Raw genomic sequence first — 27,714 nt, forward strand, 5'->3', positions numbered from 1 at the left:
GTGTCAAGCCACTCTTGAACAACAGACAGCGTCAGAAGCATCTCGCCTGGGCTAAAGACAAAAAGGACTGGACTGCTGCTGAGTGGTCCAAAGTTATGTTCTCTGATGAAAGTAAATTTTGCATTTCCTTTGGAAATCAGTGTCCCAGAGTCTAGAGGAAGAGAGGAGAGGCACACAATCCATTTTGCTTGAGGTCAGGTGTAAAGTTTCCACAGTCAGTGATGGTTTGGGGTGCCATGTCATCTGCTGGTGTTGGTCCACTGTGTTTTCTGAGGTCCAAGGTCAACGCAGCCGTATACCAGGAAGTTTTAGAGCACTTCATGCTTCCTGCTGCTGACCAACTTTATAGAGATGCAGATTTCATTTTCCAACAGGACATGGCACCTGCACACAGTGCCAAAGCTACCAGTACCTGGTTTAAGAAACATGGTATCCCTGCTCTTAATTGGCCAGCAAACTCGCCTGACTTTAACCCCATCAAAAATCTATGGGGTGTTGTGAAGAGGAAGAAGCGATATGCCAGACCCAACAATGCAGAAGAACTGAAGGCCACTATCAGAGCAACCTGGGCTCTCATAACACCTGAGCAGTGCCACAGACTGATCGACTCTATGCCACGCCACATTGCTGCAAAAGGAGCCCCAACTAAGTATTGAGTGCTGTACATGCTCATACTTTTCATGTTCATACTTTTCAGTTGGCCAAGATTTCTAAAAATCCTTTCTTTGTATTGGTCTTAAGTAATATTCTAATTTTCTGAGATACTGAATTTGGGATTTTCCTTAGTTGTCAGTTATAATCATCAAAATTAAAAGAAATAAACATTTGAAATATATCAGTCTGTGTGTAATGAATGAATATAATATACAAGCTTCACATTTTGAATGGAATTATTGAAATAAGTCAACTTTTTGATGATATTCTAATTATATGACCAGCACCTGTATATAATATACATAACTTATTATAAAACATACTAACTATAAAACATGCACAACAGACATTCTCAGATTCATTAAAGACTCACAAAGGCAGATTTTTACATCAGGTTTATAATGGTGGCAAGCTTAAGATGGATCTTTAGGGGAAAAGGAACAAAACACACCAATCCATAATAAAAAATAAGCCCAAAAAAGCCAATCAAGTCATAAATTTTAACCTTAATAATAATGATAACACAACTGAGAAATAAACAAGCAGTCTCCTACAATATGTGAACTGAAAAGACACTTTTTAATCTTTAACCAGTTTATTCAAATAAACAGCAATTCCAAACCCATTTAAAAATAATAATTATTGGCAATGATACACAAACACGCTCACACTCACACATATTACATGGTATGATAGTCCAGTATTATCAGTGATTTTGGTCTGTGCAAATATGGTAGCTAAAAACAAAACCAATCTAAACAATAAAGACTGTAGAATAGCAAAGTGACTTCAGGATGCACGTCGGTGCCAAGGGAAAGTGAGAAAATGTGAAAGGAGAAGTGTAGAACATTGAAAAAGCTTTTACGGATATGAGCACCACTAATTTACTGAAACAGACCAGGACAAAGTATCGGGCCTAAAAGCAAGACTGAGGGGGGAACTCTAAAGTGGGAAGGAACAATATGCAGGCAGCATAGAGTACAAACAAGATTTCAGACTAGGAGGAGGATATGAAAGTGCATTCAACATGTACACTTTGTGTAGCCTAACATATTGATCATTTTATTTTAAACAGGGGTAGTGTGGGGCAAGAAAATTGGTTACACATCTCTCAAAACATCCCCATAGACGCTTTCATCACTGTAGGCAATGTAAAGGAAAAAGTCTTCTTCATGGTGCTCCTAAAATACAGAAACAGATACAAAGAGTTTATAAATGATTCATTCTCACTGAAAAATGCAAAAATGACACTTTCCTAAATATACTGATGTAAACAAACTGGTGCAAGATCTGGAACAAACAAAAACAGTTACGTTCAGATACATTAAAAAAAGGATGTACCTGGTAGAGCAGCCCCATAGTGGCTGATGTGGGAGGAATGACGTTGTTGACAAAGAAGAAGAGGGCATCTTCGGCCCTCAAGTGGATCCTTTTCCGAATGAGGAAGTAGAACTGCCCCACTTCAGAAAAAAGAAAATGTGTCATTACATAAATATCCTACATATTTTAATACCATTAAATTTATGCAAATGATTCCATATTTTGCAAGGAAATTAACCTGTGAGGTCAGAAGGGACAAGATATTTCTTCTTGTCCAGATCTCCTATTCTGGCTTTGGGAGCTTTCTCTACGATCACCTGTGGAAAACAAATCAGTTATGATGATGATGATGATGATGATGATAACCACTGTCATTTGAGAACAAGTGCATCTTTCAGTTGTATAACAAAAACAACAGTGTCATGGGTATTCCCCAGTTTAGGGCTCATTCCCATTCTAACAAATTTCTCTGCTGATATTTGACTGACGACACATAATATAACTGAAAATGAACCCAGCGTGAGGACACATGATATTGTGTCAGAAAACGTAATATTGTAGTCATTTTGTCCTCGACTCTGTCAAAACAATAGAATGATTCAATATCATGTGCAGGATACCGGCTCTTTTTTATGATGTTAAATAACTTGATATGTATCATTTAAATGTCACTAACATTTAAACCTATATCATATAATCTCATAAAAAGATATTAATTCTTCTATTACTTGTACTTTAAACAATGGCACAATTTCAAATTAAGACAAAAGCTAACTGACGCTAACGCTAGTCCTTTCATATTTGAAGGGCAGCTTAAAAACGACAATGACAATTCGTTAATTAATCGTATATATACATTATTACGCGTTTTTTAAGCAAATAACTATTTTCACAAGGTTCCTCCATATGAATACGCGCTGTCACTGTATAATTCCTCGATAGGTTTATGTTATCTGCAAGAGCAGGGCCCTGACAAAAACAACTAATTTGTCCGACTCACAGGCACTCTGTCCGGGTACTTCTTTCTGATTTTCTCCCCCTCGGACCGTCGCTTCTCAAAGGGATGTTCTTCTTTGTACATAAACTTCATTGTCAAGGACTGGGAGATGCTTAAAATCTCCAAGAAAATCTGTCGTCGACGGTGTTTACAAAATAGCTTAGGTCTTTTTGACAACTGCGTCGGAGGGCGGAGAGATATCCAATAACAAGGAACAAGGGAGGCGGCGCACGTCACATCCCGTCAGCTGCGTAATGACGTCCTCGGCAGCCAGGAGGCCTACGTGGCATTACCTGAAATCTAAACGGTTAAAAAAAAAAAAAAAAAAAAAACAGATTGTTAAAGTAATACAACATGCTTTGTTCTGTAAGGACAATTAGCATACCGAATGTGTATCACAGGTGGCCTGGCACTGAAAAGGTTAAAGGTTCAAATCATCCAAGACTTAATGCATGTTTCTCAGGCTGAAATGAGGTGCTTTAGATAGAAATTTTCAAGTTAGTCATTATAAACCACAGACCAGTTTTGAGTTTAATCAAAACTACTGGTAGGTAGACACTTATCAACTTACCCATCTCTGTAGGGAAACCCTGCTTGCTAACAGTAAACTCCCTCTCAAGGGGACAACCCATGCCATGAACAAACAGGGAGGACTTGAATATAACTTGAATAAATCCTACACTTTTAGTTCTCTGTAAATGTTTATGCACTAAAATGATATAGGTTTCATTGTTATATTGTCTTATGCCTACACAAGACTGGGAAAAACAAAATTATGCAGTTTACAATCTGACGGACTATCATGAAACCAATAACTAAAATCGTTCAAAGTAAAGCAAATGCTTATATAATGAAAAGGCTACAACAGAGGGGATCATTGACTACCAAGCCACCCAGAAACTTCCTGGAAAAAGTCAGGGTTCAAACATTTTTGAAGACAAGCCACAAAGCCACAGTGAAGGCAACAATTACTTTGACGACATCTCAGATTTCAGCTGGAACAACGATGCATCAGTTAACCATAATGCGGTCTGCATAACACTAACTACATTGAAGGATGGCACAAAAGAAGCCACATAAATCAAGTAGCACATGTGGAGATGAGGAGGACAGAAACCTCTTGGTCTTATCTGACCAAATTCAATGTATTGTGTGGTGTAAATCCAGCATTGCCCACACTCTTAATGCTGGGCTTTATTCATGAAACACAAGCAGAATAAATTCTGTGCAAATCATTCATAAAGAAATTCTCTTGTTAATTGCTCCACTGGATTAACTTGGTTTTGGTTTTATGTAGGATTAACACAGAAATATGTTGTAGCATCACTGTATTGGGTTTATATTTTATCTGCAGGAACCGAGCATCTCCTTAAAATAATGGATAGAATCTGTTTTTCAGTCTGATAAAAATATGAAGCCATTTTGTGTATAAAAGTTTTCTACTGTCAAAACTCAATCCTATCCAATTTAAATAAAAATAAATAAATAAATAAAAAATGTAGTGCTCAAGCGTATAATCTGAAAAACCTAGAAGAAATTTATTTGGAAAAATTCAAACTCATTCTTGATTGTGTTACAAACTTCCTCTTACTGCTTAAGTTTAAAATATTGAAATGTTGGAACAATCGCTTCACCTAACATGACATTGTCACGTTAAAGTTACAACATTACGGAAGTAGCAGCAGATCATTTCTTCTCTCATGTAAATCCAGGTGAAACGGATTATCAGAAAAGAAATAAATGTAGGGCAGGTCTTTGTTCTACCTTGGTTTGGATGGAGGAAGTTCTGAGTGTGAGACTGCAGTCGATTTTAAGAAAGGGGTGGAGTTTAAGCAGACTTAATGATTGGATAAGTCCAGCATACATCAGCAAAGAAGTCTGCCAATTGTCGGAAAAACGGGTTATGATGTTTAAAAATGACGAGGTAAAAAATAATAATAAAAAAAAGAAACATGCATGAATTGTTCACAGTAAGATACATTAAGAAAATAGGATTTTCATTTCATGCAGACTTCATTTGGAGTTTCTGTGCTTTGAAATCAAAATATCAGACAGAACGAAATACCAAGATCAATCATTCAGTAAAATGAAAAATGGGTTAAGAGTCTGAATACTTCACTGTACATAGTTCAGCCAATTTAAAATGCAGAATACCCCAAAAAGTGGAAGAGACTGTCATTTCAGTTGTTGACAAAAGGCTCTATTTTATTTTTCTGTTATAGCAGAGTCCTTGTTGCTCTGTCTGTCTCTCTCAGTGGCTGATGTATCCATATCGAAGAACATCTAAAAATGTGTCCTCGAAATATATGATAAAACCTCTCTGATTAAACCAGAGGTTCCACATATGAGCCATTTTAAAATACACAGAAAATTAATACCATAATCTGTAATAATGGACTGTAGTTTTCTCTCCTGCTAGTTTTCTCTACCACAGCATACTATTAGTACAACGGTATTAACAGCTCTCAGCTCTTAACATAGAGAAGAGGCTCAGATACCTGAGATGGCAGACAGAAAAAAAGGAGAGAGGAAAGACAGAAGTATAGAGAGAGAATGAGTGGATAAGACCATGTGACCATTTGTGCTAAGGTCATACAAAACAACAAACACTGACATTTAGGAAGGGGGAATAAGTGCTAATGAAGTGTGGAAAGTGACAGGTAGTCACAACTGATTAACTGATTCTTTATTTACCCCCAAAAAATGAAAGGTAAAATTGGAATCAGAAGCTTTCTCCCCTATTCACTCAGAAACACTCCAACATGCACAAGTTGAATCCAACAACTGTAAGGCAGAGTTTCCATTTTTTAAGGAAAAAAAAAAAGAAAAAAGAAAAAAAAATGCTGGCCTCTCATTTTGAGTTTATGTGTAATAGCTTCTCCATCATGTATCTCTCTCTCCTCTGTTCTCCCATGTCTTCTCATAGCATTTCCTCAGAGGAGTCCATGAGACTAATGGGAGTTCACATGATGACAAGAGGCTGACAGTTCCAGCGCAGGAGAGGCTAACACCTAGCAGGCAGAGCCATGTAAAAACAAGACGTTGACCAGAAGAGAGACTGGCCCTGACAGATACAATCACCAGAGCCGATGCTGGTGGAGATTTCGACTGAGGACGGAGCGAACATCTGAGGTAAACCTAGAAAGGGAATGAAAACACACTAAGGGCAACTTACTGAAACAGCAGCATAAAATGTGTCAAACAAAAGAGTAGTTTAATATTAGTAAGAAACAGAAAGATTTGAGGATGAAATAGTAGTCATGTGCAAATAAACCCCCAAACACTTTCACTTCTTGTCTGCAGAGAAATAAAGAAACAAACCTGTGGTATAGAAAGGAAAATTCAAAACCAATGTTTTGGCCATTTGTATGTAATGCCATTTGCTTGCCTCCTAGCTCTTAAATTCATAATATTTTATTTATTTTTATTGATAGATTTTACAAGTTTATGCAAGTTTAAATTAAGAAAGATGTGTAAAACATTGAATAGACATTAATAAAATGTAAAAGTTTTAAAAGTCAATATATTGTTTATTTTTCTATATCATTGAACATCAGCACAAATCAATTTTGCAATTAATATTTATAATGAATATGGGAAATATTAAATGAGGGCACTACAATCTTATTAGAAAACATTGCAAAAATGTCCAAAATATGTAATACATAAACACATTTGCAAACAAAGGGCATTCATTATTGGGCATACATTCTGTGTAGGCCTAATCAAGATTAAGAGGATATTATGACCATGACTGAAAGAAATATTCATACCTCAATGCATCCAACATTGGGAGCAGGTTAAGAAGTGCTGTGTCACTTGGGTCACTGAACCACGACTTTATAGGTATTGCATTGTCTGGGGGTGAAAAGTTAAAATTACATTCATATTACAATTTATTACACAAAATAATTTGTGCATCTGCATTTTTTTTTACTATACAGATACACAAGATGGATGTTTGTGTCCCTAAACACAGAATTACAACAATTTTAATATCAAATTTAGAAAATCAGAGCGGATGTGTATGTACTCTCTATAGATGTTCCATCTCTAACCTGGGTGACTTCGATAAGCTCCAGGCGAGTTGTCCAGAATAACTATACTGGAGAGATCACTGTGTACTACAGACAGATCTTTTATGTAGCTCCCTAGATCCAAAGTGCAGTGCTACAAAAATCAAGAAAGAGAGAAACAGACCCAGAGGTTTAGTAATTGAACAAAGAGACAAGAAAAAGGCAGAACCAGTCAACAAATGTCTGAGAGTAAGAATTGGTCATAAAATATCTTATCAAGAGCAAATGTGGAGGCAGTAGGTTTTACCTGTCTGTAGAATCTTCTCTTGAGGATACCCCTGTTGTTATCCAGCTTATCTGCTACGGCCGATCCATAGATCTCCATACTAGCTGTAAATACTACCAATTCATACCACTGACTAACCTGACATATACAAACAGGAGAACACACAGACACAGACACACACAATATACTCATTAAATATGGGTGAATTTTGTCAAAGAAAAACTATTACGCAAATCAAGTAAAAGTACATTGGCAAAATGTACAAAAAATAATAATAAAAAAAAAAAAAAAATAGTAAAATTTTTGTAATCTGCTAAATTGAGAGAGTTCACTCACCACTTCTAAAAAGAAATCGACATGCGGCCTTTTATGGACAAAAAACCTGACTGGGTGTTTGTCTATTACCACCTGAACAAGAGAGAGAGATAAAAAAAACTTTAAAAAATAAATCAAATTTAACACTTTAATACACATTCATGTTGGCTTTAAAATGTTCTATTTTTTATTTTAAATCTGCACTACCGTTTAAAAGTCTGGGGTCCATACAATTTTTAAAAATGTTTTTGAGAGAAGTCTTTTATGGCTAGGGCTGCATGATATATCGTTTTAGCATTGATATCGCAATGTGCCCATCCACGACAGACAGTCACATCGCAGGATGTGCCACGTCAAGTACAGGGATCATAGTTGTTCCATGATCCATACGGGCCAGCTACTCCCTGGTTCAGAACACATGTGATTCATTGAAAAAGTTTAACCATCATAGAGATCATGAAAATTTATCATTTGCATGTGTTTTAAGTTCTGTCAGTTTAAACATCAAATGCAAGAAGACAGAGTCGTGCAGACAGCACATGAACACCAAATTCACTTCTTTCTCTTCTTTTTAAGCTTGAATGGACATGTGCACACAATATATACAGTATATAATATATTTTATATTATAATATTAAATCTAATTTATTCCTGTGAAAGCTGAATTTTAAGCAGCCATTACTCCAGTCTTCAGTGTCACATGATCCTTTAGAAATCATTCTAATATGCTGATTTGATGCTCAAGAAACATTTATTATTGTTGAAAACAGTTGTGCTGCTTAATAAAATTGTGCACACCGTGTGGACAATTTTTATATATATATATATATATGACAACCTGCATTTCTCATAAAGAAGCTACTAAAGAAATATAATTAACTATCCTATTCTATTGTTGGAGCGGTGTGTGTGTGTACCTTGAGGATAAAGTCTGGAGGTGTACCAGGCCTCACTGTAGGTCTAAGGACGCCATCATGGTGAGAGTGAATCAAAGTCTCATCCAGATCCAACACCAAGATCTTCCTCTTCACTGCATCTAAAGCAGCAAACAGTTAAAGGGATAGATGAAAATTTGTTACAAACCCGTAAGGCTTTTTGATGAAATCTGAGAGCTTTCTGTCCCTCCATAAACAGCAACTCACACTTTGACACTTCATCAACAGATCATAAAACTAACCCATATCCATTTTCTGTAGAGACTTGATCACTTTATATAACGAACAGATTGAATTTAAGCATTTATTCACATATAAACACTGATCAGTGAACATAAACTCAACCAAACCTCTTGTGGAGGCTCAAATGTACTGCGTAACACACGAGAATGAACCTCATTGGTTCTCACACGTGTCGAGCAAACATACTTGAGCTTCCATTTACCGTAACTGATGTGTGAGTTGATGAAAGTTTATATTTGAATATAAGCCTAAATTCAATCTGTTCATCATATAAAGTGATTGAGTCTCTTCAGAAAATTTAGGCTAAACCACTCAATTCATATGGATTTGTTTTACGATCTCTTTATGAACTTTTTAAAGCGTCCAAGTATCATTTGCGTAGCTCACTATGATGGGACAGATAGCTCTCAGGACAAAAATATCTTAATTTGTGTTCTGAAGATGAACGAAAGGTTTGGAACGACATGAGGGGGAGTTAATGACCACACAGAGTGGCCAAACATAGTTAAAGTGGTGATTCAACATTCAATGAAGTCATATTATGTCATTTCTTCCAACCTCTCCTGGGCTAATATGCAAGAAATTCTACCATGAAAAGACTGAGGAACTGAGACTTCTTCCATTCTTTCTCTCTAGTATTGATATATATATAGTTAGCTCAATTCATAATACACCCACACTATTTGTAATGCACTTTTTTTTTTTTTTTTTTTTACCAAAGTAAAGTATTTTCCTAGTCTATTAATATTTTACAGAATGTTTTACATGTAAATAAATTCTACCCAAAGGTACTCACTCCTTAAAAAAAAAAAAAAAAAAAATCTGTTGACAGTGATTATGATACAACAGATTCTGGGTCAAAAATGTGTGTTTGAAAAATTTGCAACATTGCACCCATCTGAGTGGTTAGAAGCTCCCCTACTGGACAGAACTGCAAATAACAGAGGTAAAAAGGTGAGAGAACTTACGGAGTCTGTTTCTGGAAACAGGGGAGAGAGGTAATGTGTCATAACGCACTGTTTGGTACTGGATTATCTGTGGAAAACAGAACAGTTGACAAAGACAGAGTCAGTGATGCACATAGAACAATGTAGACTTTTCCTTGCTTCCAAAATGAACACACTAAGATATTCAGACAGATAGGACTGACAGATGTCCGTCTCTTTTCATAATCAATTTCTCTTTCTGATATTTCATCTTTTGCCCCTTCATCACCCTGGTGCAAAACTCAGATGAAGGCATCATGTAACAGACATCTGTATAGTCACCCACCTAGAATGGCCCCATACTGCCACCACGATCGGACTATTAATACATCCCCAAAACAGCTGTCCAAGGATGTCACAGAAGTGTAAGGGAAGTAGGAAAATCAGTGTACTTTTCATATCTGCTTAAGAAATGTTACTTTTATGTAAAAAGTACAAATCTTTTTGTGTGATTAGAATAAAACTTATGTATATGTATAAAATGAAATCTCACTGAAAATGGTAGTGTAAAAACTGAGCAACATTAGGACATTAAAGGGTTACTTCACCCAAAAATGAAAATAATGTAATTTATTACTCACCTTCATGTCATTCCACACCTGTAAGACCTTCGTTCATCTTCGGAACACAAAATAAGATATTTTTGTCGTTATTTTGTTTTTTTGGTGCACAAAAAATATTCTTGTCGCTTTATAATATTAAAGCTGAACCACTGTACTCACATGAACTGATTTAAATATGTTTTTAGTACCTTTATGGATCTTGAGAGAGGAAGTACCATTGCTGTCTATGCAGGCCTCACTGAGCCATCGGATTTCATCAAAAATATCTTAATTTGTGTTCCAAAGATGAATGAAGGTCTTAGGGGTGTAGAACGACATGAGGGGGAGTAATTAATTCATTATTTTCATTTTTGGGTGAACCAACCCTTTTAGAATGGCAGCAGCATTAAGAGCCATGAAGCACATTAGACTGGGTAATCACTAATCAGGCTTAGGCTAACACTCAACACACCACATTTGTTGGTTCATAGTTATAAAAACAACTCAAGGTCGTTTGAGTTGTTTTTTCCAGAGGAGCCCCCAAACAACTTGGATCTAAATTGACTTGGATGTGTCAATTAGAAAGGTTTGAATATTCTAAAAAAATACCAAAGTATGCCACTGTTTTCCAGCAACAGTGCGTGTATGAATTTATAGCTGTCGTGAAGTTACACATAGCTGTATTATTCCCAGCAATGAATATATTCTTTTTACATGAAGGGTAAACATATAGGAGGGGTCCATAGTCCAATGTAACTAGGACAGACAGTATCATAAACACACTCCCCCAGGGTTACATAGGTGCAGCTGAAGCGGGCACAACCCCAAACCTACTACTGTACAAAAGTTTCATCAAATGTTTTTGATAAGCACGAGTTCTTTAACACAAATCAACCATTAAAGCAAAATATAACAAAGCTAAACCACTCATATTTCTCATCATATATTTTATTAGTACAAATCCTACAATATGGCCCAGTCGAATTGTGTGTTTGTTTGCACCGAGGGTCATAAAAATTGCCTAAGTGACAGCAAAGTAAATATATCCTCGATTGCAGGAATCTAAAACAGCTTTTCAATAAAGTGTTACAGTAAAACTATAGGGCTGGTTACCCTTAGGAATTAGTACATGACAAATATTAGTCAACTAAATAACTTAAATGTTACAAAGTTTCTAACATATTAACAATATAAGTAGCTGACAGGTCGGAGTATAAAGAGAACAGACAAACATGCATTCCCACTGACAGATGCTGACACTCTCACCGTACGTAGATGCTTCCTGAGGATGTATAAAATGAAGCTCCATATTCTAGACGTCACTCCAAGGAAGGTGCGAATCCCGAGTAAACACTGACGTGTTTTCAACATGCTGACAGTCGGTGAACGGCGCGACGGTGAATCATAGAAGAGACTGACACCATCCACCAGAAGACCAATGACTTCAGAAGAGCTGCAACTACGGCTACAGCTAATCAGGTCAGCTAACCCTTCCCGCCGCTTCTTTTCTTTTAAAGTAACGCAGGGAACGCGAGCCAAACTAGAGAAACCAGGAGCTCTGCTGCACTTGGACCAGCCAGTGTCACAAATCTGCTAAAATGTCAAACGTTTGCCACGCACACAAACAAACCTCTACGATCACAGGCTAACTGGACTTGTATTTCATTGGCAAGCCAGCTAGCTCTGGATTTGGCGAGCTCTACAACAAATTATCCCTCCTCGGATCGACAGCTCTTGTGCTTGACAGGTTCGATGTTGATCTCAAGACTTCAGACAAACGGCCAAGTATGCAAAAAGTCCAATCAGACGCCATGAAATTCGGTTCAGTACATATCCGGGAGCAAACTGTGAGCCGCCATCGGTACTTTGGTTTCGTCACTTCCGAGAAACAACAAACGTGTCCTCAATGAAGCTGGGTCAACAGAGGAGTGAGGAGCTCTGGAGATGGAGAACTAATGTACTCACAGATATATTGTTAATGGCACACGTTACTTAATTTAATCTGACGTTATAGAAGGTCAATAGGGCGAGCTAATAAAAAAAAAAAAAGAAAAAAGGAACAAATCTTTTTTTTTTTTTTTATTATAAAGATGCCTCTTGTTTTGGTATTTATGGAATAAGGTTATGATGACATGGTAGAAACAAATCGAAAAGGTGTATTTTCAAAATAAGTGAAACTCATGACTCTTCTCTTTTCTTAGATTCACATATTTAAATCTTTGGGGGAAACGGATACATTTTTGTCCAATCAGATATTCTCCAGAATGTCCCTCCACCTGCACCTGACCTGCAAGTCAAATCATGGTTCATGGTTGTGTTCTCACCTAATATTTAAAACAAACAAACAAACATTATGCCTACACAGAGACACATGTTTGGTTTATATGGTTTATGGGAACATAGTGATTTTTATACTATTCAAAATGTATATTGTATCCCCTAACCCTAAACGTACCCATCATAGAAAACTTTATATATATATATATATATATGAGTTTTCCAAAATAATCAGCGTAGACAAAAGTGGATAATTGAAACACTAACAATATACAATGTAAAAAATAAATAAATAATAATAAAAATAATAATTATATTAAAAAAAAGAAAATAAATTATAGCAGTGTGGTCAAATTCAGAATTACAGTATCATCATGTGAGCATTAAGGATACATAGCAGTCTTATAGTCAATGCCAAGACAGTTCAAGGGGATTGTCTACAGCTTCTAACTTTTTACATTTTCAAAAAAAATAAATAAATATATATATATATATATATATATATATATCTCAGTAAAAACTAATATTGTGAAAAATTATTACAATTTAAAATAGCTGTTTTCTATTTGAATATATTTTACAAAGTAATTTATTCTTATGATGGCAAAGCTGAATTTTCAACATCATTACTCCAGTCTTCAGTGTCACATGATCCTTCAGAAATCATTCTAATATACTGATTAGCTGCTCAAGAAACATTTGCTATTATTATCAATGTTGAAAACAGTTGTGTACTTCTTTTTCAGGATTACTTGATGAATAGAAAGTTCAAAAGAACAGCATTTATCTAAAATACAAAGCTTTTGTAACATGTTACACTACGGTTCAAAAGTTTGGGGTCAGTAAGAATTTTTTTTTTTACTTTTTTTTAAAGAAATTAAATAAATTAATACTTTTATTCAGCAAGGATGCATTAAATCAATCAAAAGTGACAGTAAAGACATTTATAATGTTACAAAATATTAGATTTCAGATAAACACTGTTCTTTTGAACTTTCTATTCATCAAAGAATCTTGAAAAAAAATATAGTACACAAATATTTTGTACAATTGTAAACAATAAATGTTTCTTGAGCAGCAAATTGACATATTAGAGTAATTTCTGAAGGATCATGTGACACTGAAGACTGGAGTAATGATGCTGAAAATTCAGCTTTGCCAACACAAGAATAAATTACATTTTAAAATATTTTCAAATAGAAAACAGTCATTTTAAATTGTAATAATATTTCACAATATTACTGTTTTTTTTCCTGTATTTTTAATTAAGTAAATGCACCCTTAGTGAGCAGACGAAACTTCTTTTAAAAACATTAAAAATCCCAAACTTTTGAGTGGTATATATATATATATATATATACATATACATATATATATATAATAATAATAATAATTAATAATAATAAAATCTTTTAGTATGATTTATAAGCAGTTTGCCTAATGGGGACCAAAAATGTCCCCACAAGGTCAAAGATTTCTGCTATTGCCATCCTTTTGGGACAGGGAATACCAGGACCTCACACACACAAACACACACAACATGCTGTATATTCTGCCTGATGGTGTATTCATCACAGGTCATAGAGGCTCTAATCACAAAAATGTTTTACTATTTTTTTTTTTTAAATTTGCATCTGGGTCAAAAACAGGCTTCTAGCTGATGACTATTGTTTTATTAGATATGATATTTATGTATTTTCTGTGCTACTTATGTACAATGCTACACACTCTCTGCAATTATAAAATTAATGTTTAAAAAATGTTAACATTTGAGATTTGCTTTCCAAAGCCTGATGCCTTGGTTAGAAAACAAACGAGGAATATTTTTTGGTCCAGTGATGTGTGCTGTGGCCAGCAGGGGGCAGTATTTCGAACCGAATGCGCAGCGAATCTGCAGCGGTGTAAACCTCGCTCGCTGGTTGAGCTGGTTTCTGTGAGAGGAGGGCTGAAGGAGATCATTTTTGTGGTTAGCTGCGTGTTAATATTATGCGAAAGATGCTGACCATTATTTCTAACGTTCTGAGGGGCAGCGCCAGCAGGAACGTAAGTATTTTATGCCTTGAAACATAATGTTGCCGCTATGATTAGTAAAGTCAAATTCACGGCTGTTTTGACTGCTAACGAAGCGCAGTCATACCATGTTGACCTTGCAGGGTACACAAGGCCCGGCTGGCACCCTACTAGACACATTTTGCTGTTAAATGCGTATGTTAGTGCTGTTTATTTAACGTAAAATGGAGTAGCATTGTTTTAATTTATATGTGTAAATATAGTAAGATATCACAATTTTGTCATAGTGATTGAGCTTGGCTAGCTGGCTAGCTAAACAGGGATGGTAACGTCTAAAATGGATTGTCAACAAGCTGTCATTCTACTAATAATAAAAGACTATAACAAATGAGATTTGAAATGTGAATATAAATTTTGCTGTTCATAAAAATGGTTAAGTAGTCTGTTGCTGTTATAAAAGTTAATTAAAGGTGACCTCAGTGAGAGTGACAGTCTGTCTTTCATCATCTGGGCAGTGGCAGAAGTCCAGATGGTTGATGTAGTTCTGATGTTTTATGCAACATTTACTGGAGAGAAACACTGTAGTCTTTTTCTAATAATTTAATATCACTCATTCCTTGTCATTTATGTTAGGCCACAGAGTGTCAAATTATTATATGTAAAAATATATAAATTATCAAGATTCCGGTGTATATGAGGGCAAAAATTTATTTTCCTAACCATATTAAAACACAGTGTCACCAATTTACTTTGTATACTTAAATTATCTTGTAATTGATCTTAATTTTAAAGGGTTAGTTCACCCAAAAATGAATTGTCTGTCATTAAGTACTCAACATCATGTCGTCCCAATGATGCTGACGCAGGAGCCGGCCAATAATGAGTCGGCGTTCGGACGTGAACACGGAAGCCTGCACTGTGTTCACTGCGTCAACTGCATATGACAACCGTTCAAATTTTCCAATAAAGTCGTTATTCATTTGTTTTTGCGCACAAAAAGTATTCTCTTTGCTTCATAACATTAAGGTTGAACCACTTTAATCACGTTGACTAATTTAACAATGTCTTTACTGCCTTTCTGGACCTCAAAAGGTGGTGGTTCAGAAACCCTTGGATTTCATCACAAATATCTTATTTTGTGTTCCAAAGTTGAACAAAGGTCTTAAAGGTTTGGGACAACATGAGGATGAGTAATGATTGACAGAAATTTCATTTTTGGGTGAACTAACTCTTTAATCTACTTTTATATTTTTTTTTATACAATTGGCCCGTCGTTTTTTAGATTGTACACCTCTATTCTCTATTGCCATAGTAGAGTTTGAAATGTAGATGATGTTTCATGTTTTGTAGTTTCTTGGAGATTTTTCTTTATTCCTGAATTTTCAAAGCTGATTTAATTTTTTTTTTAAAATCCCAGATATGCTACACATTCATACTTTGAGATGATAAACCATGTTTAATCCCATAACTACTTTGTCCTAAACATGTAATAAACCATCAGGTTCATTCATAGCAGGGGTATTTTTTGTGCTGCTTTTTTGCCCTGAGCCCTGATTAATTTCTCTTCCTGGATGGTTCAAAGAGAGTCCTTTCCTGTAACTGTGACCTTAAGTCTAATAATAACCGATTTGTTGACACAATGAAATTAATGTCATTGTTTTGTAGACGCAATGAAAATAATGGAAATTTGCAGACCAAGTCAGGCATCTTTCTTTTCCTTATAATAATTCACCTCTCCTCTTCTGTCTCTTTCTCTCTCAATCAACATCTTTCTCTATACTAATTCTCTCTCTCTCTCTCTCTCTCTCTCTCTCTCTCTCTCTCTCTCTCTTTCTACTTCTCTTTCTCTTAATATCTCTTCATTACTGTTCCGTGGGCTGCCTTTATAGGGAGCCGAACTGGTATCAGAGGTAAGAGATAGTAGTTTTAGGAATGGGCTTAATGACACAACATCCAGCTGCTCCTTTTTTCCGTTTTTTTCTATTCTTCGTTGTAAACATTATGATCATTTTTGTGTGTGTGTCTAAAATTATTCAGTTACAAAGGCGTATTATTTTCTTAGATCATCTTTTCTTCCTCAATTATGATTTTGAGATCACCTTCTCTTCCTCACTGAGTTTTCAATCACTTGTTTGGTTCTGGTGTATTAAGTACACTTTCGCTACATGCTTTGTACTTATTGCTCATATATTGTGGCTGTTTTAGTTTGCCGTGTTGTGGGTTTGAGTGGAATAATTCTGCTCCATTTACCCAATCTTGTTACTTACAGCTCAAATCTTACCTTTACTGTACATCACACACGCACACACACACACACACACACACACACACACACACGTTAAAAGCACTCCCATGGAATGGAAAGTACCCATTTTTCCTCTGCTGGTTTTTTTTACAACAAAGGAGACATCAGTTTCAGATATATTATGGCTTTCTGGTATTTGTCCATGTGACCAATTAATTAACCAAAGGGACTGTCCGTTCCAACAGCTGAAGTAGTGTATATGACAGCTTTGTCAATGGATACTAATTGTTTTTAGTTCATTCTGAGTAAATATGTTCAATTCATATCAGTGTACATCTCATTACTGATGATTAAATTGTATATGCAGGTATCAGCAGCATTATATTGATTTTTGGGCACCTTGTTTGTTTTCTCGATATTGGTGTCAACATTGGCCTTTGTGACCATTTGAATGTGATCTGGCCAGTAGCAAACAACTGATTACCAGTTGGTTATTGCTTGTGAGTAGGTTAGTGTAGATTAGCTTAGATTTTTTTATTGATTTTTATTGGTTTAGTGCAATAAAATCTTTTTTGTGGTTTCTAGACACCTCTCGTCTTGCTTCTTGGTCTTTAAGCGTTCCCTTTTTATGGCCATCTGAGTCTGACCCTCTGGAGTGACCTGTGCCGTTCTTTTTACAGTCATCCACTCTCCGGGCCGTTCTGCAGCTCCTGGCGGTCCAGGGCGAATATGCTAATTTGACCGCTCCACATGACCATGATCCTGACCCCCCTTCACTCTTAAAAGATCCACAACCCTGCAGCCCTTCAGTTTCTCCCCCATTAACACAGATACCTCTAAACACTTCTGTAGAATACAAAGCTTTAGGACACACCACCAGTGATCAGTCTTCAGGAGATACTGGTGATAGACTTCTGGCAGATGTCTTACCCACAGAGGCTATAGCTCAGAAAGAATGTTATGTAAATCCGGTGATAACCAGTGGTTCATCCACCTCAGAAGAATTAATCTTGGGTCTGTCTGTTACAGAAAGTAAATCAGAAAGAGAAACAAATATTATTTCAATTATAGATGTTCCTCCATCACCTGCCCTAGTTACAGCTCAGTTGCCTATTAAACCAGTCCCTCATCCAGCACAGTTAACCCCTGCAGTAGCTAACAGCAGTTCCGACATAACCAGCTCAGACCCCCTTGCGCCCAATTGTCCCCCACCAGCCGGGAGCCTGGGCCCTGATAATTCCTTTCCAGAGATCACCCACAGCCTGGCTGAAGAGACTGCCTTACCAAAGCCACAGCTTGCTGTGAGTACTGGCAGCTCTTATATTAAAATTATATACTGTCTCTTTCACACACAGCTTAACCCTCCTTATGGAGTGTTGCATGCCCCTTCCCTTTTACCCAGAGCACTTATACTTAGGAGGTTTCCTCCAATTCTCACTGCTTTGGCCAACGTCTCTTCGATCACTAAACAGATTTTTCTTCTACGAACTTTGTTTTTTTGTCCCGGTTCGTTACCTGAAGCAAAATAACTGTATTGTACTCAGCAGGGTTATTAAAGTTAACTTTTTATTATAACTTTTTTGTGAGTTGCCACCTGTCAGTTGCGTCATACCCGAGTTACCCTCGGTTTCCGGTTTTATTTTGTAGAAACCATGGAAACACCAAAGACGTTTTAATATATTGCATGTTTTAATAGGAGCAACTGTTTTGATATATTTATAGACGGAAAACTAATTATTGTTATATAGCTCAACACATTTTAGTCTTCTTGTTTAAAATAAATCTAATTTTCTTGATTTATTTTTTGAGTACCATGCTTTACCATGCCTCAGAGACACACACAAGATAACTAGATAACTAAAACTTTATCAAAAAATTAAAATGGAAAATATAAAAATAAAAGCTAATTCAAACTATTAATAAAAACTATTATAGTATCTCAGTGATACTATAATAACACTTGTGTTCCGCACTCCGCATGTTGGTCCCGCATCTAATTGTGGATGAATTCCTCTTGATGTGTCAGTTTATTACATCCAAACCTGTAATCAAAGAGATGTGCAAAGTCAGTGCAGATGATGTGTCTAAGCCTGTGTGTTGATTTATTGGTATTAGAATGTAGGTCTGTTGATATGGTTGTTGAGTAAAATTACACTGGTGATTATGGACGGATTATTGCGGATATATTTCATTGTCTCTGGGTTTGCTTCCTGCTTCAGACAGAGTGCTTTTAACCAGGGTTGTTAACAATTCAGAATTGTGTGTGTGTTTGTTTGTGTGTTTCCATGCAACTGCTGTTTTTTTGTTTTCATGTTCTCTGTTTCTCATAGAGGTTATATATTAATTTGTTTTCTATTATTTTTGTATTATTTTTCTTTTATGTTTCATAGGGTGCAAGAGTGGTGGTATCTGCCAGGACCTATGCTGACTTTACCCCTCAGGCCACCTTTGATATCAAGGTGAGTTTTATTAGATCTGCAATTTATGTAATAGGTCTATATAGTTTGGACATTTTTTTTTAAAATGCAATGAAATCAAGAATCTGTGATTTGTTAATTCTGTTTAACATTTATTTAACTGACAGAAGTACATAGAAAAGATTTCTAGTGTTTTTTACTGAACAACTTAATTGTATTTTGTAACACTCTGCAACACTCTCCAAAAAACTTGGGACAGAGGCATGTTTACAAATTGTGTCATATCAACTCTTTTTAATCATTTAGGAATTGAGGATCCTAATAGAGTGCCCCAGGGATGACGTTTTTGTAGGCCAACCCGGAAGTTAGCGGCGCACGGGTTCCCTCGGTTGAAAGCCTATTCATTTTTCCCATAGACTTTTGGAAAATCGCAGAAAATAAGCTCTGTGTTTAACAAAGGGTTATGACACTTACACGTTTTGTCTATCAAGATAATCTTTACAAGTTAACACAACATTTATAGATTTTGAAGCCTAAATAAAGTCGTCAGATATAAAAGGCTAACAGTAGGCTATAAACGGACTACAACACACCATGGTCGCGGATCAACGTCACCACCACCAAGCTTCCTCAAACGGTATTTAAAAAACAACTTTATTTAAAAACATGCTCGTTGATTGATCTGTTCTGTTATGAATACTTATCCACTTTTTCATGAGAAATTCTGTCCAAATGTCCCATTTTTAATGATGACGTTTAAAGTCCCCGCCAAAGGAAGTAGTCCCTTTTAGCAATTTGTTAGCAACCGCCGATTTTAAGACACAGTAAAAGTTTAAAAAATCACAAGTGGGTTATAACTGGTGTGTTTTATGTCATAGATCAAAACGTGAAAGTATTTAGAGGCTTTGTTAACCACAGACCTTATTTCAGGCGATTTAGCAAAAACCCATTAAAAAAACCATAGACTTTACGGCGTTGGAACCAGAAGTCCAAAAATGCTAACTCGCTTCCGGGTTTTGCCTACAAAAATGCGTCATCCCTGAGGCACTCTATTGTTGAAGTTTTGCAAATTGAACTTTTGCCCAATCCTCACCTGATACAGACTCAACAATCTGTTTCTGATTTTCCTTTTAATGAGGGGCCATACATTTTCAATAAGAGACGGACCTGGGGCCTCATATATAATACTTTCTGTAGATTTCATCCTAAAAGTGTGCAAATGCACAGAAGCTAGATTTTGTGTACACATGAACCCGCGCAAAATTCCCTTTATAAAACCCAGTCAGCGGAAGATTGTGTGTACATGCATCTCCACCCCATCTCCTCCCCGAAATAACCATATATGGAGCTTAAAACACCTAGTTTACTATGCATAACGTCATCTGCATATCATTTCCGCGCATATTCCCATCCCCGTGATACCATGTTTAACAGTACAAGACATAAGGAAAATATGTAATGTATTATTACTACAAAAATATATTGTTGTCCACAAAAATATCAAGCAGCATGACCATTTTTATTAATGATAATAATAAGAAATTTTTCTTAAGCACCAAATCAGCATATAAGAATTTATTTCTGAAGGATCATGTGACACTGAAGACTGGAGTAATGACCCTAAACTTATCAACGGTACTGTACTGTGCATTTTACTGTATCGTAATTCATTTGAAAGCATAAAAATGTACTTGTTTTGATAGAAATGTGACTTGCACAAGCTGGAGGAGGGCCCACCACTGCAGGCTGTGCTTACAAGAGAGGAGGGGCTTCAGTACTACCGCACAATGCAGACAATGAGACGCATGGAGCTCAAAGCTGATCAGCTCTACAAGCAGAAGATTATCAGGGGCTTTTGTCACCTTTATGATGGACAGGTGACACATACAATGCAAACACGCAGACATCTTTGCTAACAGAAGACTAGTGCAAAATTATCAAGTTAAATATGTGTTTTTATTTACGTGGTTGGAAAAGTAATTTGCAATTGGTTCAAATGTTGACAGTAAAGACAGAAACTCGCATTGTGTCCTAACAGGAAGCGTGTGCAGTGGGTATTGAAGGAGGTATTAATCTATCAGATCATCTTATCACAGCCTACCGTGCCCACGGGTACACTCTCACTAGAGGCGGCACTGTTCGTGAGATCATGGCTGAGCTCACTGGTAAGAACAACAAAATGGATTAATATAGTTTAACATTTCAGAGGCTTCTAAATTATTTTTTTCAGAAGCCTTTTTCTTTCTTTTTTTTATCTTTTTTTTTTTTATTTGTATTTTTTTAATTTTCTTTTTTAATCTTTACTATTTATCACTTTTTTTTCTTTTCTTTTTTTTCTTTAGTACTATATTTGTTTGTTTGTTTGTATATCTATTTATTTATTCTGTCCCTCTTCTATGTGTCTCTGTTTCTCCATTAGGTCGTCGAGGAGGTATTGCCAAAGGAAAAGGAGGGTCTATGCACATGTACACTAAACATTTTTATGGAGGAAATGGAATTGTGGGAGCTCAGGTATTTTAAATTAGTCCTTTTTGAAAAGTGCTGATATGAAGAGTTTACCAAATCAGCATTGATTTGAGTAGCTGCATTTACATGGACCGTAATAATCTGTTTGTAATTGGGCTACTAGCACAGTCAGAATGAAAATGTCACATGTAATGTGCTGTTGTTGTTGTTAAATGAAGTGTATATAAGTGTATTATAAAATTGTCCTTCCACTCATCGTCTGTGAAGTGCTGCAGGACAATGTTTCACCAGTCCTTGTTTCGGATTTTCATCCACAGACGCCTTGGGTGCAGGAAGAGGCATTTTTACTGCTTGATAAATATAAGCAGCAGGATAATAACAACTTTTAGTTTAAGTGAACTTAAAACAAGCTTCACATAAACCCATTATAATGTCATATTTACCTGTGACCTTCCTACCTGTCTAACATAATAAAGTTATCAAACACTTTACAGTCTTCACTGAATAAATTATAAATTAAATATAGATTAATCCTTATGAAAGCTACAATTTTCTTTGTTACCTTTGTTCTTTGATTAACATTAATGACATCACAGCAACTGGTTTATTAGGCTGCTTCGCTGCTGCCGAACATGAAGCAGATCGGACGCAGATCTCATTTTCTCAATTCTTTGTTCATTTAAGACGTTATCTAACTTTAAGCTAAGTCCTTGGAATATAAGGAAAACAGGATTTTTGGCATAATTCTGTGTTGTTTTTTGTTCAAGCGTGAAAGAGAACTGTGAATGAACTGCATGTGTTAACACGTCAATTTTGATAGCACTATTTTTAACCAAGTAGATCCAAATTTAGTCATAATGGTTTTAGAGAAATTAATTTTAAACATGTTTTTTAGTTTTATTTTTGAATAACTAAACCTGACTCTTGCCATTGACATTAAGTCATAGAAGCTAGCATGGTGTTAAATAGAAAAAGTTTCATTGAGGTACTATTATAGTTATTAATATTTTGAATCAGGTTTTATATATATATATATATATATATATATATATATATATAATATATATATATATATATATATATATATATATATATATATATATATATATATATATATATATATATATATTAGCCATTTATTTAAATATATCTAATATAGTTTTTATTATTTTTAATTTTAGTTTAGTCAAAATAAGACATGTTACCTTGGCAACTTTTTAAAGTTTTTTTTTATATATATATATATATATATATATATATTTGTATATATGTTTATTTCAATGAACGGAAATGTTGTTGTTGTTTTTTTTTTATGGTTTTTGAGTTTTAGTTAACTATAATAACCCTGATTTATATTTCATGCATTTGTATCCTAGGTGCCTCTTGGGGCAGGTGTAGCGTTGGCCTGCAAATACCAGGGCAAGAATGAGCTGTGTGTCTGTCTCTATGGTGATGGTGCTGCAAATCAGGTAAGTCACTTCCATGCAGGTCCAAACAATCATGTGTTTACCCACTGCAAGTCCAATAAACTGATTTAGCTACTAACTAACATTTCAACACAGATCTGAGCCGTTCCACTTTACCTTACCTTATAACCATCTGAACAGCTTTTACATTATAAAGGGTCCATGGCTGTGGTTGTACAGGAAGGTTTCATGTACACTTTTGCACTTTTTTGTTTCTGCAGGGTCAGATCTTTGAGACGTATAATATGGCATCTCTGTGGAAGCTGCCCTGCATTTTCATTTGCGAGAATAACAAATACGGCATGGGTACATCTGTGGAGAGGGCGGCTGCTAGCACCGATTACTACAAGAGAGGGGATTTCATCCCTGGTTTGAGGGTATGATTCAGGAAGGACACCGTCATGCTTTAACTTGTGTCACGACGCACATAGTGCACTGAAATTACTCTTCATGTCAGAATATCTCTTTACCTGTTCTCTGGTTTTGTAGGTGGATGGCATGGATGTCCTTTGTGTGAGGGAGGCCACTAAATTTGCTGCTGACCACTGCAGATCGGGAAAGGTGAGTTCTGGTTAGAGTGATGTGAAAAATGATTATTAGCTTTGTTAGGAAGTATGATTTTTGATGATGTGTTTTATGCACAATAATTATATGGATAAAGTGGCAACTTTTTGATAAATATTATCATGGGATGTTAACAGTTATGTTGCAAAAAATAAAATGCCTGAAATGTATAATCATAGGGTCCAATTCTGATGGAGCTGCAGACCTATCGTTACCATGGACACAGTATGAGTGACCCAGGAGTCAGGTAATAACTTATATTATATCAACCAAAGCTCAATGACATTGCTCTGGTCTTCATGGATTATATTTAGACAGGAGAGTTTGTAGATTAAAGAGGTCATCATCAACTACACATGTGCCATGACATTTTAGTAATTGAAATGCATTTGTTCTTGTTTCTAAAATGTTTTACTGTTTAAACTGGGTTACATGATCTACTGATGAAAAGTTTGGGGATGGTACGATTTTTAAATGTTTTTAAATTAAGTCTCTTAATAATTCATAAGGTTGTATTTATTCAATCAAAATACAGTAATATTTTTTGTAATTTAAAAAAAAAAAAAACATTTTTTATTTTAAAGGGTTGGTTCACCCAAAAATGAAAATTCTGTCATTAATTACTCATCCTCAGGTATTTCCAAACCTGTTTGACTTTCGTTCATTTTTGGAACACAGTTGAAGATCTTTTTAATGAAATGTGAGAGCTTTCTGTCCCTCCATTGACAGCCTACGCAACTATCACATTCAAGACACAGAAAGGTAGTAAAGACATCTTTAAAGTAATCCAAGTGACTCCAGTGGTTTAACCTCAAGTTTATGAAGCGATGTAAGTGCTTTGTGCAAAAAAAAAAAACATAATTTACCAATTTATTTACAAAATATTAATCTCCAACATGTATTCATGAAACATTGTCTGCTCTCGTGTCAACACAACACGCAGGTGTTGTGGTGCTCACGTGAACGTGCACTGAAAATTAATATTTTGTAAATGTGGTATTTTGTATTTTTTTGCACAAAAAACAAAGCACTCGCATCGCTTTATTAAGAGATTAAACCAGTGGAGTTTACTTTAATAATGATGTCTTTACTGTCTTTCTGGGGCTTGAAAGTGGTAGTAGGCTGTAAATGGAGGGACAGAAAGCTCTCAGATTTCAAAGGATTTTGAACAGACAATGTGAAAAATACATTTAATATTTCAAGCTAACCCTTTAATATATTTTAAAATGTAATTTATTCCTGTGATGGCAAATCAGCCATTACTCCAGTCTTCAGTGTTACATTGATCCTCCAGAAATCATTCTGATATGCTGATTTGGTGCCCAGGAAACATTTCTTATTATCAGTGTTGAAAAAAGTTGTACTGCTTAATATTTTTGTGAAACATTTTTTTCAGGATTAGAAAGTTCAAAAGAACAGCATCTATTTGAAATTTGTTTTTTAACTTTACTGTCAGTGTTGATCAATTTTATTTGTCCTTGCTAATTAAAAGTATAAAAAAAAACTTTCCAACCCCAAACTTTTGAATGGTACTGTAACTTGCACAGCTTTACCTAGTATCATTGTACCTCAGTAAAACTGCTCTTGATTGTCTACCTACTAATGATTTTTTCTATTAGTGCTCATATGTGACAGCCTTTGCTCTCCTTGTCTTCTGTCTCCAGTTACCGAACACGCGAGGAGATCCAGGAGGTGCGCAGTAAGAGCGACCCCATCTCACTGCTGAAGGATCGGATGCTGAGCAACAACATGGCCAGTGTGGAAGAGCTTAAGGTGAGAATGCTGGAGTTTACCAGAGACACCCTGAAGTAGGACAGAATCATTGAGATGGTCACAGTTGCACTTGAGAATTAATTTTCTGAATCAGTCCCATTGGTGTATAAAATAGGAATTACTCAGTTATACTTGAGAATTGTTAGCATTTCTGCAGTTTTTAAACACTGACACTTTTTGCAGGAAATTGATGTTGAGGTAAGGAAGGAGATTGAGGATGCTGCTCAGTTTGCCACCACAGACCCTGAGCCTCCACTGGACGATCTTTGCAACCACATCTTCTACAATGACCCTCCTTTGGAAGTGCGTGGCACCAACCCCTGGACCAAACTCAAGTCCGTCAGCTAAATCGCCTTCCTTACATCCCAAGTCCCCTCCTCTTCCTACCAGTTGACCCTCTCCTGATGAAGCGCACAACAAAATATTGTCACCTCCAATGTGGCTATAGGTCATAGACAGTTGTTGGGAAACTTAGCCAAATCTCTCAGCCACATTGAGACAAGTTGCCTCATTTTACATTTTATCATTTCCTTGTTTTCTTCTTGTCTCCATCACTTACAATACTGACCTTCACTATAAATTTTAAAAGGTTTCAGTATTAAACAAAAATGCTATATTGTTCATCTCATAGCATCTCAGAAATAGCATGTAATATGTGAATAAATGGCGGTATTTGGCTTGTAATTAGTGGTACTTTCCAAATGTCTCCAGTACAACTGTTGCTTATACCCAGTGTGCACGCAGTGGCGGAACACTTACCAAGTGTCCGTGCATCACAAAGACCTCCCATCGTTGCTCTGTGCAGTCATTACAGACATACACACTTTATATATCTGCAGAACATGTTTTAGCCGAGGTGTCAGTGAAATGCAACATTCTTGCAGTCCTAACTTGACAAACTATTTAAAGGGAAAATCTGTTAGAAAGCCTTACTACAAAAATATTTGTGTATAAATTTATGAGGTGTTAAATGAGACGTTTCCCATTAGAAATCCAAGGTTAATAAGATTTATAAGATAAGGTCCAAGGTTAATAAGATTATTAGATTCTTACCTGTCCTTTTACTCTTTTTAACTTTTATTTAAAATGGGTTTTGTTTTCACATATTTATTATGAACAAAATTGCTTTTGTTACAAACAGCGTTACTGGGGGTATAACTTCAAATTTGGTGTTTCCAGTTTAATAATGGTTGTTTTAATAGAATGTTAATTTAAAATCACCCAGAGTCTGGAACGTAATAATTGTTGCAATAGATGTTAGGATGCTTTTAAGATATTGAAAGAGGCATCAGGGTCACAGGTTAAACCATTATGATGTGTTGACAAGGATGAGGAGTCTAAAACATCTGGCAAGGAATCCAATGTGGTTTTTATACCATACAACTACAAATAAATATTTCAAATACTATTTTTGTGTGATTAAATGCCTTTATGCTGTTCTACCAGATACAGTTAAATGAAAACAGATACAGACTTTAACCTTTCTGTATCATATTTGATATATGAATTTTTAACTTGTCAGCATGGTCAAACATTGCTGAAAAACCTGTTGCACAAAATCTACTACATGCCTTCTGCTCTCTGGTTGATACTTTTTTAGTAAGTAAAAGGCCTTTTAGTATAATTCAAAAAATGTCCACCTTTAGGAAATGGTAAACTGTCTTTTTGCCATAAAATCTATTGATTTTTACATTAAAGTTAACATAACTTTTATACTGTTAGTAATATTTCATGATGAAATTTGTCTCAGTTATTATTATATTATTATGTGCAACCCACAATTAAGACTTTTGTTATATATATAATGTTAAATATATTACTTATACATTATTGGGAGATATAGAGTAACAACTGATATTTATATGCATATTATGTAAGTAGTATGCTGTACTGTTTTAAAAATCCCATTGATTTACACTACAAGCTATCAGAAATTCTTATCAGAGTGTTAATGACAATTTAATATTATAAATTACATTTATAAATTTCATATATATATATATATATATATATATATATATATATATATATATATATATATATATATATATTTATTTATTTATTTACTTACTAAAATTGAACCTCACCCAGCCATTAGTAGCCTGCTCAAGGGACCATGTCAAATAATTAAGTGAGCTCTTTTAATTTGTAGGATGAAGGTTCTTTACATTTTATCCCATGCTATGCATGATCGCCACACTA

General features: G+C 35.5%; 3 protein-coding genes across 8 annotated transcripts; 1 reads left to right on the forward strand and 2 right to left on the reverse strand.

Annotated features, from left to right (window-relative positions):
• Nucleotides 1-1,214: 1,214 nt before the first annotated feature.
• gabarapa (GABA(A) receptor-associated protein a) lies at nt 1,215-3,181 on the reverse strand. Its single transcript, XM_067407981.1, has 4 exons — nt 2,975-3,181; nt 2,213-2,291; nt 1,996-2,114; nt 1,215-1,835 (listed from the first exon to the last, which is right to left on the reverse strand). The coding sequence occupies exons 1-4, from the start codon at nt 3,062-3,064 to the stop codon at nt 1,755-1,757; spliced, it is 369 nt and encodes a 122-aa protein (XP_067264082.1). The 5' UTR covers nt 3,065-3,181; the 3' UTR covers nt 1,215-1,754.
• Nucleotides 3,070-11,772, reverse strand: ctdnep1a (CTD nuclear envelope phosphatase 1a). Of its 3 annotated transcripts, XM_067407980.1 has the most exons (10): nt 11,561-11,693; nt 10,504-10,612; nt 10,334-10,370; nt 9,735-9,801; nt 8,506-8,624; nt 7,610-7,681; nt 7,295-7,411; nt 7,030-7,141; nt 6,745-6,829; nt 3,070-3,271 (listed from the first exon to the last, which is right to left on the reverse strand). In XM_067407980.1, the coding sequence occupies exons 3-10, from the start codon at nt 10,337-10,339 to the stop codon at nt 3,205-3,207; spliced, it is 645 nt and encodes a 214-aa protein (XP_067264081.1). In that variant the 5' UTR covers nt 10,340-10,370; nt 10,504-10,612; nt 11,561-11,693; the 3' UTR covers nt 3,070-3,204. The 3 variants fall into 3 exon arrangements, with proteins under 3 accessions (XP_067264081.1, XP_067264079.1, XP_067264080.1); XM_067407978.1 differs by lacking the exons at nt 10,334-10,370; nt 10,504-10,612 and having other exon boundaries at nt 11,561-11,772; XM_067407979.1 differs by lacking the exons at nt 3,070-3,271; nt 10,334-10,370; nt 10,504-10,612 and adding an exon at nt 3,280-6,109 and having other exon boundaries at nt 11,561-11,772.
• Nucleotides 11,755-26,926, forward strand: pdha1a (pyruvate dehydrogenase E1 subunit alpha 1a). 4 transcript variants are annotated; one of them, XM_067407973.1, is made up of 12 exons: nt 14,450-14,614; nt 16,471-16,491; nt 19,217-19,285; nt 20,947-21,120; nt 21,282-21,408; nt 21,663-21,754; nt 23,086-23,178; nt 23,397-23,552; nt 23,665-23,736; nt 23,919-23,986; nt 25,404-25,512; nt 25,696-26,926. In XM_067407973.1, exons 1-12 carry the CDS (start codon nt 14,558-14,560, stop codon nt 25,858-25,860), a joined length of 1,203 nt encoding a protein of 400 aa, XP_067264074.1. In that variant the 5' UTR covers nt 14,450-14,557; the 3' UTR covers nt 25,861-26,926. The 4 variants fall into 4 exon arrangements, with proteins under 4 accessions (XP_067264078.1, XP_067264074.1, XP_067264076.1 ...); XM_067407977.1 differs by lacking the exons at nt 14,450-14,614; nt 16,471-16,491 and adding an exon at nt 11,755-11,773 and having other exon boundaries at nt 25,696-26,925; XM_067407975.1 differs by lacking the exon at nt 16,471-16,491 and having other exon boundaries at nt 14,453-14,614; nt 25,696-26,925.
• The last annotated feature ends 788 nt before the right edge of the window (nt 26,927-27,714 follow it).

Source organism: Chanodichthys erythropterus, chromosome 13 (assembly GCF_024489055.1).
Source record: "Chanodichthys erythropterus isolate Z2021 chromosome 13, ASM2448905v1, whole genome shotgun sequence".
Taxonomy (NCBI): Eukaryota; Metazoa; Chordata; class Actinopteri; order Cypriniformes; family Xenocyprididae; genus Chanodichthys; species Chanodichthys erythropterus.